This window comes from Anastrepha ludens, chromosome 3 (assembly GCF_028408465.1).
Source record: "Anastrepha ludens isolate Willacy chromosome 3, idAnaLude1.1, whole genome shotgun sequence".
NCBI classification, from domain to species: Eukaryota; Metazoa; Arthropoda; class Insecta; order Diptera; family Tephritidae; genus Anastrepha; species Anastrepha ludens.
This window is the reverse complement of record NC_071499.1, coordinates 91,303,650-91,317,109: the sequence shown is the minus strand read 5'-3', so window position 1 is coordinate 91,317,109 and position 13,460 is coordinate 91,303,650. Positions and strand designations below refer to the sequence as shown.

Genomic DNA, 13,460 nt, shown 5'->3' with positions numbered 1-13,460 from the left:
ATTGTATTATAGACTTTTAAGACAATTTTATACAATTTTTTTTTTTCAAACATTTCTGATCAACTTTAGACCAAATGAAGAAAACTTGAACCCACTGTAGAAAAATCTTATCGTATCTTATCAAACCAACAATAAACTGAACTGAACTGATTTAAAGTTTATCCAAGTACCTTCTTCCACATAGATAACTACTTTTTTATAAAGAGATATATGTATGCATATCTACTACAGGTTTCGTTTGAGTTTTAATAATATTCCTATCCTTCTTATTCTCTATTTCTCAATTACACAGTTCAACGTGCAAAAGGCCTGCTGACGAAAGGTAAAAATGGTACCAACAATTGCTTCGTCACAATTTCACTGGGCAAAGAGAAATACCAGACATCAGTCAAGGACAAAGCGGAAGCGAATGTTAGTTGGAATGAGGAATGTGAACTGTAAGTTACCTTTAACGTAATCCCATAGAATTTCCTGCAATTGTATCCTTATTTCATGTAATTTTTCTCACCTTTCTTCTCCAGCAAAATTCCCGATCAAGGCAATCGTGCCGAACTGGCTTTGACTTGTCTGCATCGCAATAATCTCGGTATAGATGAGTTTCTCGGTCAGGCAACATTGCCACTCAATGAAATGGACGTATACGATCGTCCACGCTCTAAATGGTTCAAGCTGGAGAGTAAACCCGGGAAAGAGAAAAAGAATAAAGAGCGTGGTGAATTGGAGGTGCGGATTTCCTTTGTTGTCAAATCTGGCTCACTGACTGATCTGAGCAAGAAAGAAAAGCACAAGTCTTCCATCGGCCAGTTGGCTTCTTCCGTGGGTGGCAGTCTTCTCTCAATTGGCACAATAGAAAAGCGCAAAGGCATTAAGAAGTTTGCCAAATCGATTGGCTCGAAAATGCATTTGAGCAGCAAGAAGAAGAACAAAGATGGTGATGATGTATCGAACTTCAGTGGCTCATTCGCGAGCATAGGCACTCCGAATAGTTCGAATGGTGGTAGTCATCGTTATGGGCAGCGCGCTGGTGAGGCCGATCCCGGTGTGATTAGTGAGGATGAAGATGAGTTCGTTTTTGACAATTTGTCACACAAAAGCTCGGCGAGTTCGTTGAACATACGTTCGAACCTACAGCCGCCTACACAAAATTTTGCGCCTCGTAATCCTTCACCGCTGCTGGGCAAAGTCGGAGGTAAGCCATTGTCTAGAAGAGATTTGGTGGAGGAGGATCTCGCTGTAGATCCCGAGTTAGAAGAGTTAGAAAACGACTTCAGCGTCCGTGCACGAACACTGCCGCCGCCCTCGAAACCACCTCGCACACAACAACAACTCAACGATGTGATAGCTGCGTCACCGAAGCAAAAGGAACCGGCTCTGGACGAATGGGAATCGAAGCTATACAAACAACATTTGCAGATTGGAAGTTCAGATTCGTTAAAACGACGCTCCTGGGAGCAATCGCGCGTGCCGTTACCAACACCCAATGAAGAGGCAGAAAAGGAATTGCAAATGAAAGTGGAAGAGAAAAACGTGGCCGAAAATAAGCAAGAAAATGGTATTCAGAAACAGGAAAATGGTTTCGCTGATAGAAATATTTCGCAAAGAAACAGCGAGAGTGACTCTTCTTTATCATCTTCAGACTCAGACGAGGAGAAAAGTATGCCTGAATTAAACAAAACTGAAGTCAAAGGCGTTACTAACAAGCCACAAGAACTTATTCTCACCCCTAAGCCCGTAGCAGCAACTCAAAATATAAGTCTCCTCTCGCCTGATGATGAAACAAAAGATTTCAAAGAGTTTAACGCTTCGTTTTCAAAATTCGAACAGCGCAATAAATCGCATTTATTTGATTTGGATATGGATAAAAAATGGCATACAAAATCTTTTATACAGGAAGAGTCCAGAGCGCCTGCTGTGCCAAAGGCTATGCCACGCAATCGTGAAAGGGAAGTAGAACTCAAACGCGCTGAAGAAGAGCAAGAAGCCGAGCGCGAACGTCAAGCGGAGGCTGAAGCTAAAGCTGCAGCAGCAAAAGCAGCAGCTGATGCCGAAGCCAAGGTCGCAGCTGTTGCTGCTGCAGAGGCTGCGCGTAAGCGCCAAGCTGAACTAGAGGCGGCTTCTATTGCTGCAGAGATTGAACGAAACCGACGCGAAGCTGTTGAAAAAGAAGAACAAAGACGAGCTGCCGAAGATGCACACCTCGAAGAAGAGCTACGCAGAAATGAGCAAAAGTTACGAGAAGAAGAGGAAGCATTGCAGGAAGAATTGCGCCAGCGTGAAGAGGAGAAACGGCGAGAAGCGAAAAGACGTGAAGAAGATCAACGCATTTTGAACTTTGCCAAACGCTCTACATCGCTGGAGGAAGAAAAAACCGCCTACGGCACGCCCGAACAATCGCCCAGCGAGACCTCGTCTGAGAAACGTGAACGGCGTATGGGCAAATACAAGTATCTCAATAAGCGAGGTGAGCGTTTGAGAGGGACGGTGTGCAGTGGTTGATGAACGTTTGTTGTTGTTGTTGTTGGCTGTGGCGGCAAACACTGGCGGATTTGTTGAAATTGGATATGAAAACATGCACACACATATATGTAAAAAATGGAACAGAATGTAAACTGCTTCTATTTAACCAAAAAATATGGCTTTTGGAATCTGCACAATGATTAAATGATCAAAAAGAAAGAGTTACACAAACACACTTACACCACTAAATGTTGTGGAATGTTTGCATGAAAATACTTAGATTTGATTTGATTCGATTAACTGTATATACAAAATGAAAATTATTATGAAAATTTAATGCACGCTTCTATAATAAGGCCAATCAAACGCAGATCCGCCAGTGGATTTCATTTGTGCGCTGTCCACACATACACGCAAATATTCATCATCACTCACACATTTACATACGCATATGATGTTTTATTTTTTTTTTAATTGTTTTTTTCAAGCGAATCATCATTATTACTTACATACATACATATGTACAATATATCAATCATTTGCATTAATTTTTCACAACATTCATTGTTCATATTTCTTGTGGTTTTAATTTGAAGCGAATATTGTTTATGAAAAGCGTTTAATCTAATTTTTTAAATATCTTGTAGAGAAAAGTGAAGATAATCGGTCCACACCAAGTCCCAAAGCCACTGAACGCATTATAATTGGCCATGAAAAATCCACATCACACGCAGAACGACGCTCGGAAATATCAGCAGCGCTAGCCAAGAAATATGATGGCAAATCGCGAGAGGTTCATGCAAATTTTTATTAAAAAGTGTTTTTCTTTTACTAATTTTTGGTTTGTTTACAGGAACTTATGCTAATAGCAAATGGTATGGAAAATGAAGCGTTACTGCAACGTCAACGTGTTAAGGAGCTGGAGGACTATCTGGATAATTTGCTGCTGCGTGTAATGGAAACGCATCCAAAACTTTTACAGAATCCCTACTCAAGAACCACATCGGCGAAGAGGTAAATACAAGTTTAATTTGCAGAAAGAACTTGGTATGATCCTATTGTATTGTATTATGACACTGTGAATTCTTGCCACTTTGATTTTTAATTGATTTTTGCACTGCTATAGCATTTTCACCTTTAGCTGTAACCATAAATACTTATTTCAATTTCATTACACTCAACACCTAACCTATATTTCAATGCACCAGCACATACTAATTACCTTGAATGGATGAATGAAATCCGTCTGCAAAAGATTCGAATTGATAAGTTAATTTGTATATTTGGTACTTACCATAGAAATACGTTTAAACTTTTCATAAAAAGGCAGCTTATATGCCACCTGCGACCGGCGACAAATATATCAGCATTCGTTCCCACGATAGTCAGTTCCAGGATACCAGATCGACTCGCTTTTATATCCGACCAGAGGCTTCAGCAGCTTTTGCACACATTTATAGATAATAAGTATACCGTCACAACAAAAACATTGTGCGAAATGAAGAAAACAGTTCAAAACGGTAACTGTGCCTTATTTTCTTATTCTTCCCAGGAATTTCGTATACAATAAATTAATTGTTAAGACCACATATTCATACTACAGGGTGGGCCATGTAAAATTCGCTTTTTGAATCGGCTATAAAAAAAAAACTAATCAATATTTTTTCAAAATTTTTTTTTTATTTTGCAGATTGAACATTGTCATTAACGAATGAAAAATAATATCGTTCAAATGACTGCCACGACTGGCTGTACAGTAGGCCATTCGATCAACCCAATTTTTAAGCACATTTTCGATTGTTTGGGCTCCAATTTCATGAATGGCAACTTCGATTTCGTGTTTTAAAGCATCAATCGTCTCTGGATGGTTCGTATAGCATTTGTCCTTAACGGCTCCACACAAAAAATAGTCCAACGGGCTTAAATCACAGCTCCGAGGCGGCCAATTGATATCGGAATTCAAAAACGGTAGCCAAAAGTTCGAGTGTAACTTTGGCAGTGTGACAAGTTGCTCCATCCTGTTGAAACCAAATGTCGTCCATGTCATCCTCTTCAATTTTTGGAAACAACTCGTTGAACATGTCACGGTAACACTCGCCATTTACTGTAACAGCGGCTCCTCGCTCATTTTCGAAAAAAATGGCCCGTCGATGCCGCCAGACCAAAAACCGCACCAAACAGTGACTCGTTGTGGATGCATTTGCTTCTCTACAGTAACGTGTAGATTTTCTGAGCCCCAAATCCGACAATTTTGCTTATTGACGTAGCCACCGATGTGAAAATCAGAAAAGAAGAAGAAGACTCACCACTTTGGAAATAGGTTTCCAATATTTCCCAATTTTGTTCAAGCATATAGCGTCCCATTTCGTAAATGTCAAACCTTTAAGTAAATTATGAACACATTTGACATGTCAATTGTGTTACCATTCTCAAAAAAATAGGTGGTTCAAAAAGCAAACGCTATATGGCCCACCCTGTATAAACAGTAGGCCAAAAAACCTTACTAACATATCTTCCTGAACGTGCATTGGTGTTTTTATGTATTGTACTTTGCCAGGTAATTCAGCATTTTCTATTCGTTGAACGATTATAACGACTGAAAATATCCACAATTTCCTCAGATACACAGTGGTTTTAACTAATTTTTATATGGACCTTGTGCAAAATCGATCTTATTTTAGGAAAATGTAGATTTTCTACTCAACTCCTACCATTGGTAGCTCTGACAGCTGTCAAAAGAAAACAGCTAAAGAATGCATTCGAACATGAAAGAGCCGTAAATAATGATAATAATAATCAAACGGACTTAGGTTCACTTATAGTATAATTATTTGAAAGAAATAAGACTTTAAAAAGCGAAAATGTTGTGACGAAATCGTCTTGAATGATTTCAAAGTTCCCCCGCTCTTTAAAGCTGTTCAAATCGTTTTATTCGTTCAAATATTCATAGACATTCAAAAGCTATTAAATTAATTTAATTATGAAAAGAAAAATGACAAAGAAATTATTTTGCAGCTGCACAAAGGCTTGTTCCGTACAGCCTGTCAAAATTGAATACATGTAAACCGTATGAATTGTCGTGCGATTTCACGTCCCCATTTCTATCTTCTGATTTCTCTTTAGTAGTTCCTTTCTCTTCAATACTACACTGACTATAAAACTATTTTTAGAATTAGACTGCTGAAACAAAAGCCCTTAGCTAAGTAAAGCCCAAGTCCTTCCACTATCTGCGTCTTTCTTAGTTGGAAAAACACTTCAGGCGTATATGACTTTTCACTTTTTCACTTCTAATGTATTGACGCGTGGTGTTAGGAGACAGCATTTCCCGTATGTAAGTATGAGGAATGTTTATGCTGCTACAACAACAACAACAACAACCTGTTATTGGAAACCCCTATACAAGAAATCAAATCAACAAAAACAAATTTCAATGGTTTTACATGTCGAGATCTGGTCTTCAACCACAAAATCTTGTCATGCCAAGAGGCTGGAACTTCTAAGAGAAAATTTTTAACGAGCAGAACTTAAGCAGCCGGGCATTTAATAGGACGAGTGCATAAGGCGTGATGGTTATATATATATACATATATAATTGGCCCTTACACCCTTTTTGGGTGTTTGGCCGAGCTCCCCCTCCTATTTGTGGCGTGCGTCTTGATGTTGTTTCACAAATGGCCTGATGGTTAGAGCATATATAAATTATGTAGAGATACATTGAAGAAAAATTTTTTTCATATCATGACTTAAAGGACGATCCTGTTTTAGGATATTTCAAGGCAGCGTTTCCTCTAAATTTATTTGAAAGGACAAAATTAAATATCTGAAAAATTTTCTTTTGCTTTAATGTATATTTGAAAGGTACAAAAAAATTATTTTGGCATTAAATTGGTAGAACGCCACCACTGGAGTTTCCCAATAGTGTGAAAAATACAGCTCCAAATTCTTGTCTGAACCAAAATATTTAATAGAGACTTAATTTTTATGATTTTTTCTTTCGATTGAACCAAAAAACGGTAAAAATCCAAAAATTCCAACTTTTTGGGGATTTGGAAAAGAATTTACTTTTTCAGAAAAAATGTACTTCGACTTGATATAAAAGTAGTAAAAATTTAAAAGTTCGAGTATTTGAGAATTTAGAAGAGAGTGAGCCGTGATTCATTCCAATGAAAATATAATAATGATGGTCAGCTACGTTTATAGCGGTGGGAAGACTGTCGACACGTTTCGCGGCATCCCACGCACATACCCACCGCTACTGGACCTGCTGACGGTTGGTTTCGTCATTCATTGGATGGCGTCTGCCTTCAGTATTAAAATCAGTCGGCATGAAATGATGAGGTCAAAATGACCCCTGGCTCCCGGACTATTCGGCTGATGGTCTTCTCACCGCTATAAACGCAACTGACCATCATTATTATATTTTCATATGTGTCCAAAATTATGTAAAAAAATTTCAATCGGCATAAAGTAGTTTTACTTTTATTTTACAAGTTCAGCTGACGTGTTTTCCCCCCTCTACCGCAGCTGACTATTTTTTTTTATTCTACTAAATGTCAACAATACGTGAAAAAAATTTCAGCCGGTATAGAATGAGATGGTAGAAAGTTTTTTCCTCCGACAATCACACCCACCGCGGGTGCGCCAGCTGACGTTCACTTTCGTTATTCATGAAAGTTAAATCACAAGTATAGTCAAGAATTTAACGGTATAAAAACGCAGTCCAAAATCGACCCCTTGCTCCCGGACTAAAAACACGTTGATTTTTGCAAGTTTTCTTGATTACTTCTTCCATATAAAAAAATTCGAGCATGTCCTCTGTATGGAAGAAAAGACGGGACACCTCAATGAAAAAAATTCTCAAACTACAAACCCAGAAAAGTGTAGTTAAGAACTCTACAGCTTTGATTTTTAGTTTTTACTTTTTTAAAGGTTTCAACTCAACAGCTTCTTCAGGCAATGAAAACCATTTAGCTTGCATTTTATTTTTCATGTTCGCGAGCAAAAAGAATTCAGGGCTATAAGGTGGATGATCCATTAATTCGATCTTTTGAGTGCTCATTCATTCATAAATTTATGCAGTTACACACTTTTTTGGGTGCTCGGCCGAGCTACTCCTCGTATTTGTGGTGTGCGTCTTGATGTTGTTCCACAAATGGAGATACCTACATTTTCATGCCGACTGCGAACGACAGATAATTTTTTTAAGAGGAGCTTTTTCATGGTAGAAATACACTCGGAGGTTTGCCTTTAACTGCTGAGGTGCGACCGATATTAGAAAAATTTTTTTTTTAATTTTGGTCTTTCATCGAGATTCGAACCTACGTTCTCTGTGAGTTCCGAATGTTAGTCACGCATCAACTACGGCGGCCGCTACGCAGTTACCAGTTACCACTAATTCCAAAAACCCTGGCAAGTTACATGGTTAATAGCACCTGCAAGTGATAAACCTTTATTGCGAACGATTTTAGGGTATGACTGTCTCTTGCAGAGGTGACGTAAATTTGTGTGATCGCACGCTATACTTTTTCTTGTAGTGTTTTCTGATGTCGCAATTTTATGTCTATAAGCCTCAATTGACCGAAGTCTTCAAATTCCATATAAACCAGGCCGTTGTTCAAATGCACCCGGAACTGTGCAACAGCATCACTGAAACTTGACTCCCTTGGTCCTTTTAAATAAAATACCAGTCTAACGGTTAGACGTGATAGAAGTGAAACCTTCCGTAAAACAAACTGAGAGAGAATGAGACGAAAGCAGCATTAGGAGCGGGATAATTATAGGTTCATTATAATATTGCAATAAAGTTCATATTTTATTTTCTTCATTTTATTATTATTCATCCTCAATGTTTTCAATTTCAACAAATGATACGAGTGGCTTATGATAGCTAAAATGTGATACAAATGCTTTGGTTTCGATGTTGTCAACATATCTTTGAAATACCGCGTCAGTTGTTGTTTTTGATCATGTTGTCGATTCAGTGCGATTGTTACACATTTTTAAATTGAATGCTGTATTGAGAAAGTCAATTAAAGGAACCGCTGTGTCCAATGCAAAATTTACGTTCAAATCGCCACTTAAAATCATTGGAACTTTATCGTAATCTTTTCTAAGTATCCGCGATACTTCTGGTGTATACTTTATTAAATTTTCGTGAATGAATTCCGTGATGCTATTTATTGATTGATTCGGTGAAATATAAATTGCCACAATTAAAACTGTTTTAGTTTTATTTTCTTTTTGTTTTTTTTCTGTCGATATTCACGACACTTTTCTGCATTATTTTTCGGCATAATTGCGGTAAATATTTAAAAATGAAAATATTTACGAATATAAAAATACGGACGCAATACAGCACACGCGGTTGCTATTATGAGCGCCGTAACGCGTATATTACACAGACGTACTAACATACACCCAAACATTCGTAGGACGCTTGGTCTAAGCAAGTATTAGGTGGTGTAGTATAGGTATACATAATGCCTTCTCGCTCACCGTGGCTCCGTAATACGCAGGCGGGCACACATATAACGTATAATATAACGCTTCGTAGCCAAGAGTGTCGCTTCTTCGTTTCATCGAGTCTCAAATCACTCCCAACGATTCTAAAGAAGTTTTCACTTCAAAAATAATTTAGTTAATGCCTCACAAACAACTTGGTTTATTCCATTTCGACCGCCCCTATTGCAAAATGCTATAGTTGAATCAATTTATTTCATTAACTGAACATATCATTCCTATTTCCACTGTGGCAAGTATGTCCTTGCACGATTAGTTGTTAATAACATTTATCCGAGTTTTCGTACTATTTACATTTTCTTATTTTCGCTGTGCGTTGCACTTCGTATTTCTTCTTCTTCTTCTTCTGTTTTCTATGCATTACTGTTACTCATTATCAAAGCTTCAAGTCTCCCTTTGTGTATCTCATTTGCACCTATCCCATATGTTTTCTACTTTTTGTGTGTTTTTTTGTGTCATTGTCATGTCCACTTAAATGTTTAAATGTTTGAATGCAATTGCCTACACATTTTCCTTGTTTACTAATATTTTTAAATGCAACCTCGTTATGTTATTTGTTATGCTCTTCTTCAGTTTTAAAAACTACATCAATATGAATGACTTTTTGTAAAGAAACAGTTGCGCAGCGCGATGAATTTCCAACCGATTGGCGGTTCGCATGTCGTAGCCAGGACAAGTAAGCAATAAATATAACAATTTTTTTACCTATTGACACATTATACGGTGTTTGTATTATTATTTTCAAATTATTATTACACTACTACCAATAGTTTATATTGGAAGGTTATAAAAATGGAGGCAAATTCATCGCTCATCAGTTTTTGCTTATTTTAATAAAAGGAATGCGATAGTTAATATAATTGAATGATTTTTCAATTTCTAAAATATTTTATGCTTTGAAAATAGCTTAATCACCCTTTCCAGTCATTGTTTTATAAATGCGTTGCATTGTGCGAAATTTTAACATTTTTCGTTTCTCTTTTCAGCGGCTAAATGTTTGTAAAAAACATTTTATTTATTAGTAAATTTCGTGCGCTGAATGAAAGCAATACGGTGAGCGGAAATTTGAAGCGCCTTCCAACCAACCAACAACAACACAAACATCCACAAAATTAAGTATGATAATAGTAGATAAAACGAAGGAAAATCACCAAGTTGCCTTATAGTGAAAAATCCAAAGTGCTTTTTTACGATGATAATAACTAATTATAAAACAATTATGAGTGTATGTAGAAAAAAATATGTTATGAGTACGAGTTTATTATAATTTTTTAATCAATGTATGTTTTTTTTTTTGGTTAGAAATGATTTTGTTTCTACTAATACAGTTAAATTATTGAATGTAATATATTTTTTAAAATGGATTAACAAACGTAAGAAATAATTTTAAAATATGATTGTTGTGAAAACGTATTTAATACAGCGATTTGCAAAGAAAAAACATAATACGCCCCTTCATGGTTAATGATTCTGAATTCTACATCGATGGTGGAAACTTAAATTAAGTTAATTTATTAGTGAAAAATTAAAAGTAAGTTTTAAGCGAAAAATATGTTATGAAAATCAAGCGATTGTCGCCAAACGCCTTTATGTGAATGTATATGTAAGACTTTCTATGACGGCGGCACCCGCTGTAAATATGCAAAAACAAGTAACTAATCTTAACTATTTACAACATTTAACTATTTACGTAAAATGGAACTAAAAAGTAATCATGTTTATTCAAAACAAACTGTAAAATTTTGAACCATTGCATTTTTTTACAAAAATTGACCAAACAAACAAACTGCGTTACAAAATTGCCCATTAAGGTACTTGACCACCTTGGAAAGCTAAAAAGTACAACATATTCAATAATTTTGTTTCATGTTCTGTATAATATATTAAAATAAATTTTTTTTTAAATTTTTATTTAGAGCTTATATAATACAAAAAAAATTGATTTATTAAAATTCCTTTTTTTAACATATATCCAGGAGGCGCCAAAGTCGAGGCCTGAAGAAAATCATGTCTTGCGGCGGACAGTTAATCTTAGAAATGATAATTCTAAAACAAAAGAGAGAAACAAAATTTTCAAAAGGAAGGTTCCTTGCGTGAGAATTTACCACAAACTGACAAAAAAAAATAATAATAAAAAAATGGCGGATGTTTGAAAAAAAGTTAAGAAAACACCCCTGTTTTTCACAATGTTATGCTTAAAAAGCAATACTTTATTAACTTTTTTTTTGCAAAATGTGGTAAATTGGCATACAAAACATCTTAACAAATAAAACAAGACCAAAATCATTAAAATCGGCTAAGCAGTTTCGGAGATAAAGTGTCCGCCATTCGAAAAAAAGTAATTTCTGGAAAAACGCGTTTAAAGTTAAAACTTGCTATTTTCTTTCCGCTGAGTCAGCAAGTAATGAGTGCAGGATGCGCCTGCACATTTTCACTGATTTCACTTTGTTAGAATTCGAATTTAAAAAAACAGTTTCAGGTGATGATTTTTAAAAGTATAAGGATTGAAAAAATGTAAAAAAAAAAATTTAATTTTTTTAAACTTATAAGGTGGTCAAGTACCTTAATTGAGTGAATTTGGTGAGACCAGATATGTATTTTCAATGATTATTGCTAGGAATTAAGGTGTTTGTTGTCGCATTTATGATTTGGTTGAATTATGATTTTATTTTTTATATTTTTTTAATTGTAGTCCTTAGGTTTGGACAATTGCTTTTTGCGAGTAAAACATTACCACCATCCTTGAATATGTTTATCTCCGAGCTTTATATATCTGTATGAGCTGAATTTAAATGATATTGTACTTTAAGCTTAATTAAAAATATCATTAAATAAATATTATTAAACTATTTGTACTATAAAATTTGGTTTTATTATTTGTATCAGTCACATGTCGAGCAAAAACGCATTCTGCGCAATACCGTGTTTTTATCAGCAGAACGTTTTTGTTGCTGCCTTACTTGGAACCGATAAACAAAATATTTGTAGTTTTTGTTTGCCAAACTTCTTAACAAAACAACGCAAGAGTCATCCAATTTTGTTTGTGAATACCTTTTTTAGTAAATAAAAAACTAATTTTAAGTGATGGAAATCTTTACTTTGACCTTTGCGCGCTCCATTGTATGTTTGTATGCTGCAGTTGTCTAGTTCTCAAAAATTTATAAATCTTCCTATGGGTTGATCTTCCATATTTTTTGTTCATTATTATATTGTACTTTAAGAATTTTCTCCAATTTATTTATACAGGGTGGGCCATATAGCGTTGTGCTTTTTGAACCACCTACAATATTTTTTGAGAATGGTAACACAAATGTCATGTCAAATGTGTTCCTAATTTACTTAAAGTTCGACATTTATGAAATGGGACGCTATCCGCTTGAACAAAATCGGGAAATATTGAAAACCTATTTCCAAAGTGGTGAGTCTTCTTCTTATTCCGCGGTTACAGTAAATGGCGAGCGTTACCGTGAGATGTTCAACGAGTTTTTCTTTCCAAAAATTGAAGAGGGTGACAAGGACGACATTTGGTTTCAACAGGACGGTGCAACTTGTCACACTACCAAAGTTACACTCGAACTTTTGGCTACCGTTTTTGAATTCCGATATCAATTGCCCCCGCGAAGCTGTGATTTAAGCCCGTTGGACTATTTTATGTGGGGAGCCGTTAAGGACAAATGCTATGCGCATCATCCAGAGGCGATTGATGCTTTAAAACACGAAATCAAAGTTGTCATTCATGAAATTGGAGCCCAAACAATCGAAAATGTGCTTAAAAATTGGGTTGATCGAATGACCTACTGTAAAGCCAGTCGTGGCAGTCATTTGAACAATATTATTTTTCATTCATAAATGACAATGTTCAATCTTCAAAATAAAAAGAAAAGTTTGAAAAAATATTGATTAGTTTTTTTTTTAAAGCCAAATCAAAAAGCAAATTTTACACGGCCACCCTATAATAGCAATTATTATAGCTACATAAGTGGAAAAAACAGGTTTTGAGTTTTACGAACATATGGGCATTTTCACGGTAACGGACGCGACATTTGTACGCTTTTAAGTGCGTCCAAAACAATGAAGGCAAAGTAAAAGTTTATATATATAGATATTGTTTTAAAGGGCTGACGGAGTGCTAGATTTTAGTATATACGGGAAAGATCTTTTACAAATAAGTACGTAGTTATAAGCAATTATAAAGGGATACGGACGCGACAAAAAATAGAAGTTTTTTTAAGGTGCATTCAGAAATATATAAAATTCAGCAAATTAAGGATTTTTATATATATACAATATATATGTTAATAAATGCGAACAGTTGACTGTTATTCGTAGGTTTATGAAGTATGATAATTTTCTCTTCGTTTTTTTTAATTGAGTATAGAAGAAATACGGACGCGACATAGCGGACGCGACAAAATTTTCCATGAGCTAGGAAATAAAATTTTTTTCTTTATAACACTTCAATTTTATTGAAAATAAAAACTTAA

At 35.6% G+C, this 13,460-nt stretch overlaps 1 protein-coding gene across 5 annotated transcripts in view; it reads left to right on the top strand.

Moving 5' to 3' along the window:
• LOC128858468 (rab11 family-interacting protein 5) overlaps positions 1-11,839 on the top strand; it is a 64,417-nt gene extending 52,578 nt beyond the window's left edge. For 2 of the 5 annotated variants that reach the window (XM_054094770.1, XM_054094769.1), the window contains exons 3-7: positions 293-437; positions 522-2,461; positions 3,105-3,250; positions 3,311-3,471; positions 3,584-3,985. In XM_054094770.1, the coding sequence (XP_053950745.1) occupies positions 293-437; positions 522-2,461; positions 3,105-3,250; positions 3,311-3,471; positions 3,584-3,692 (2,501 nt within the window). In that variant the 3' untranslated portion in view covers positions 3,693-3,985. Of the gene's footprint in view, positions 1-292; positions 438-521; positions 2,462-3,104; positions 3,251-3,310; positions 3,472-3,583; positions 3,998-9,549; positions 9,653-9,962 lie in introns of those variants that run through there. The other 3 variants (XR_008454011.1, XM_054094771.1, XM_054094772.1) reach the window with 3 other exon arrangements.
• The last annotated feature ends 1,621 nt before the right edge of the window (positions 11,840-13,460 follow it).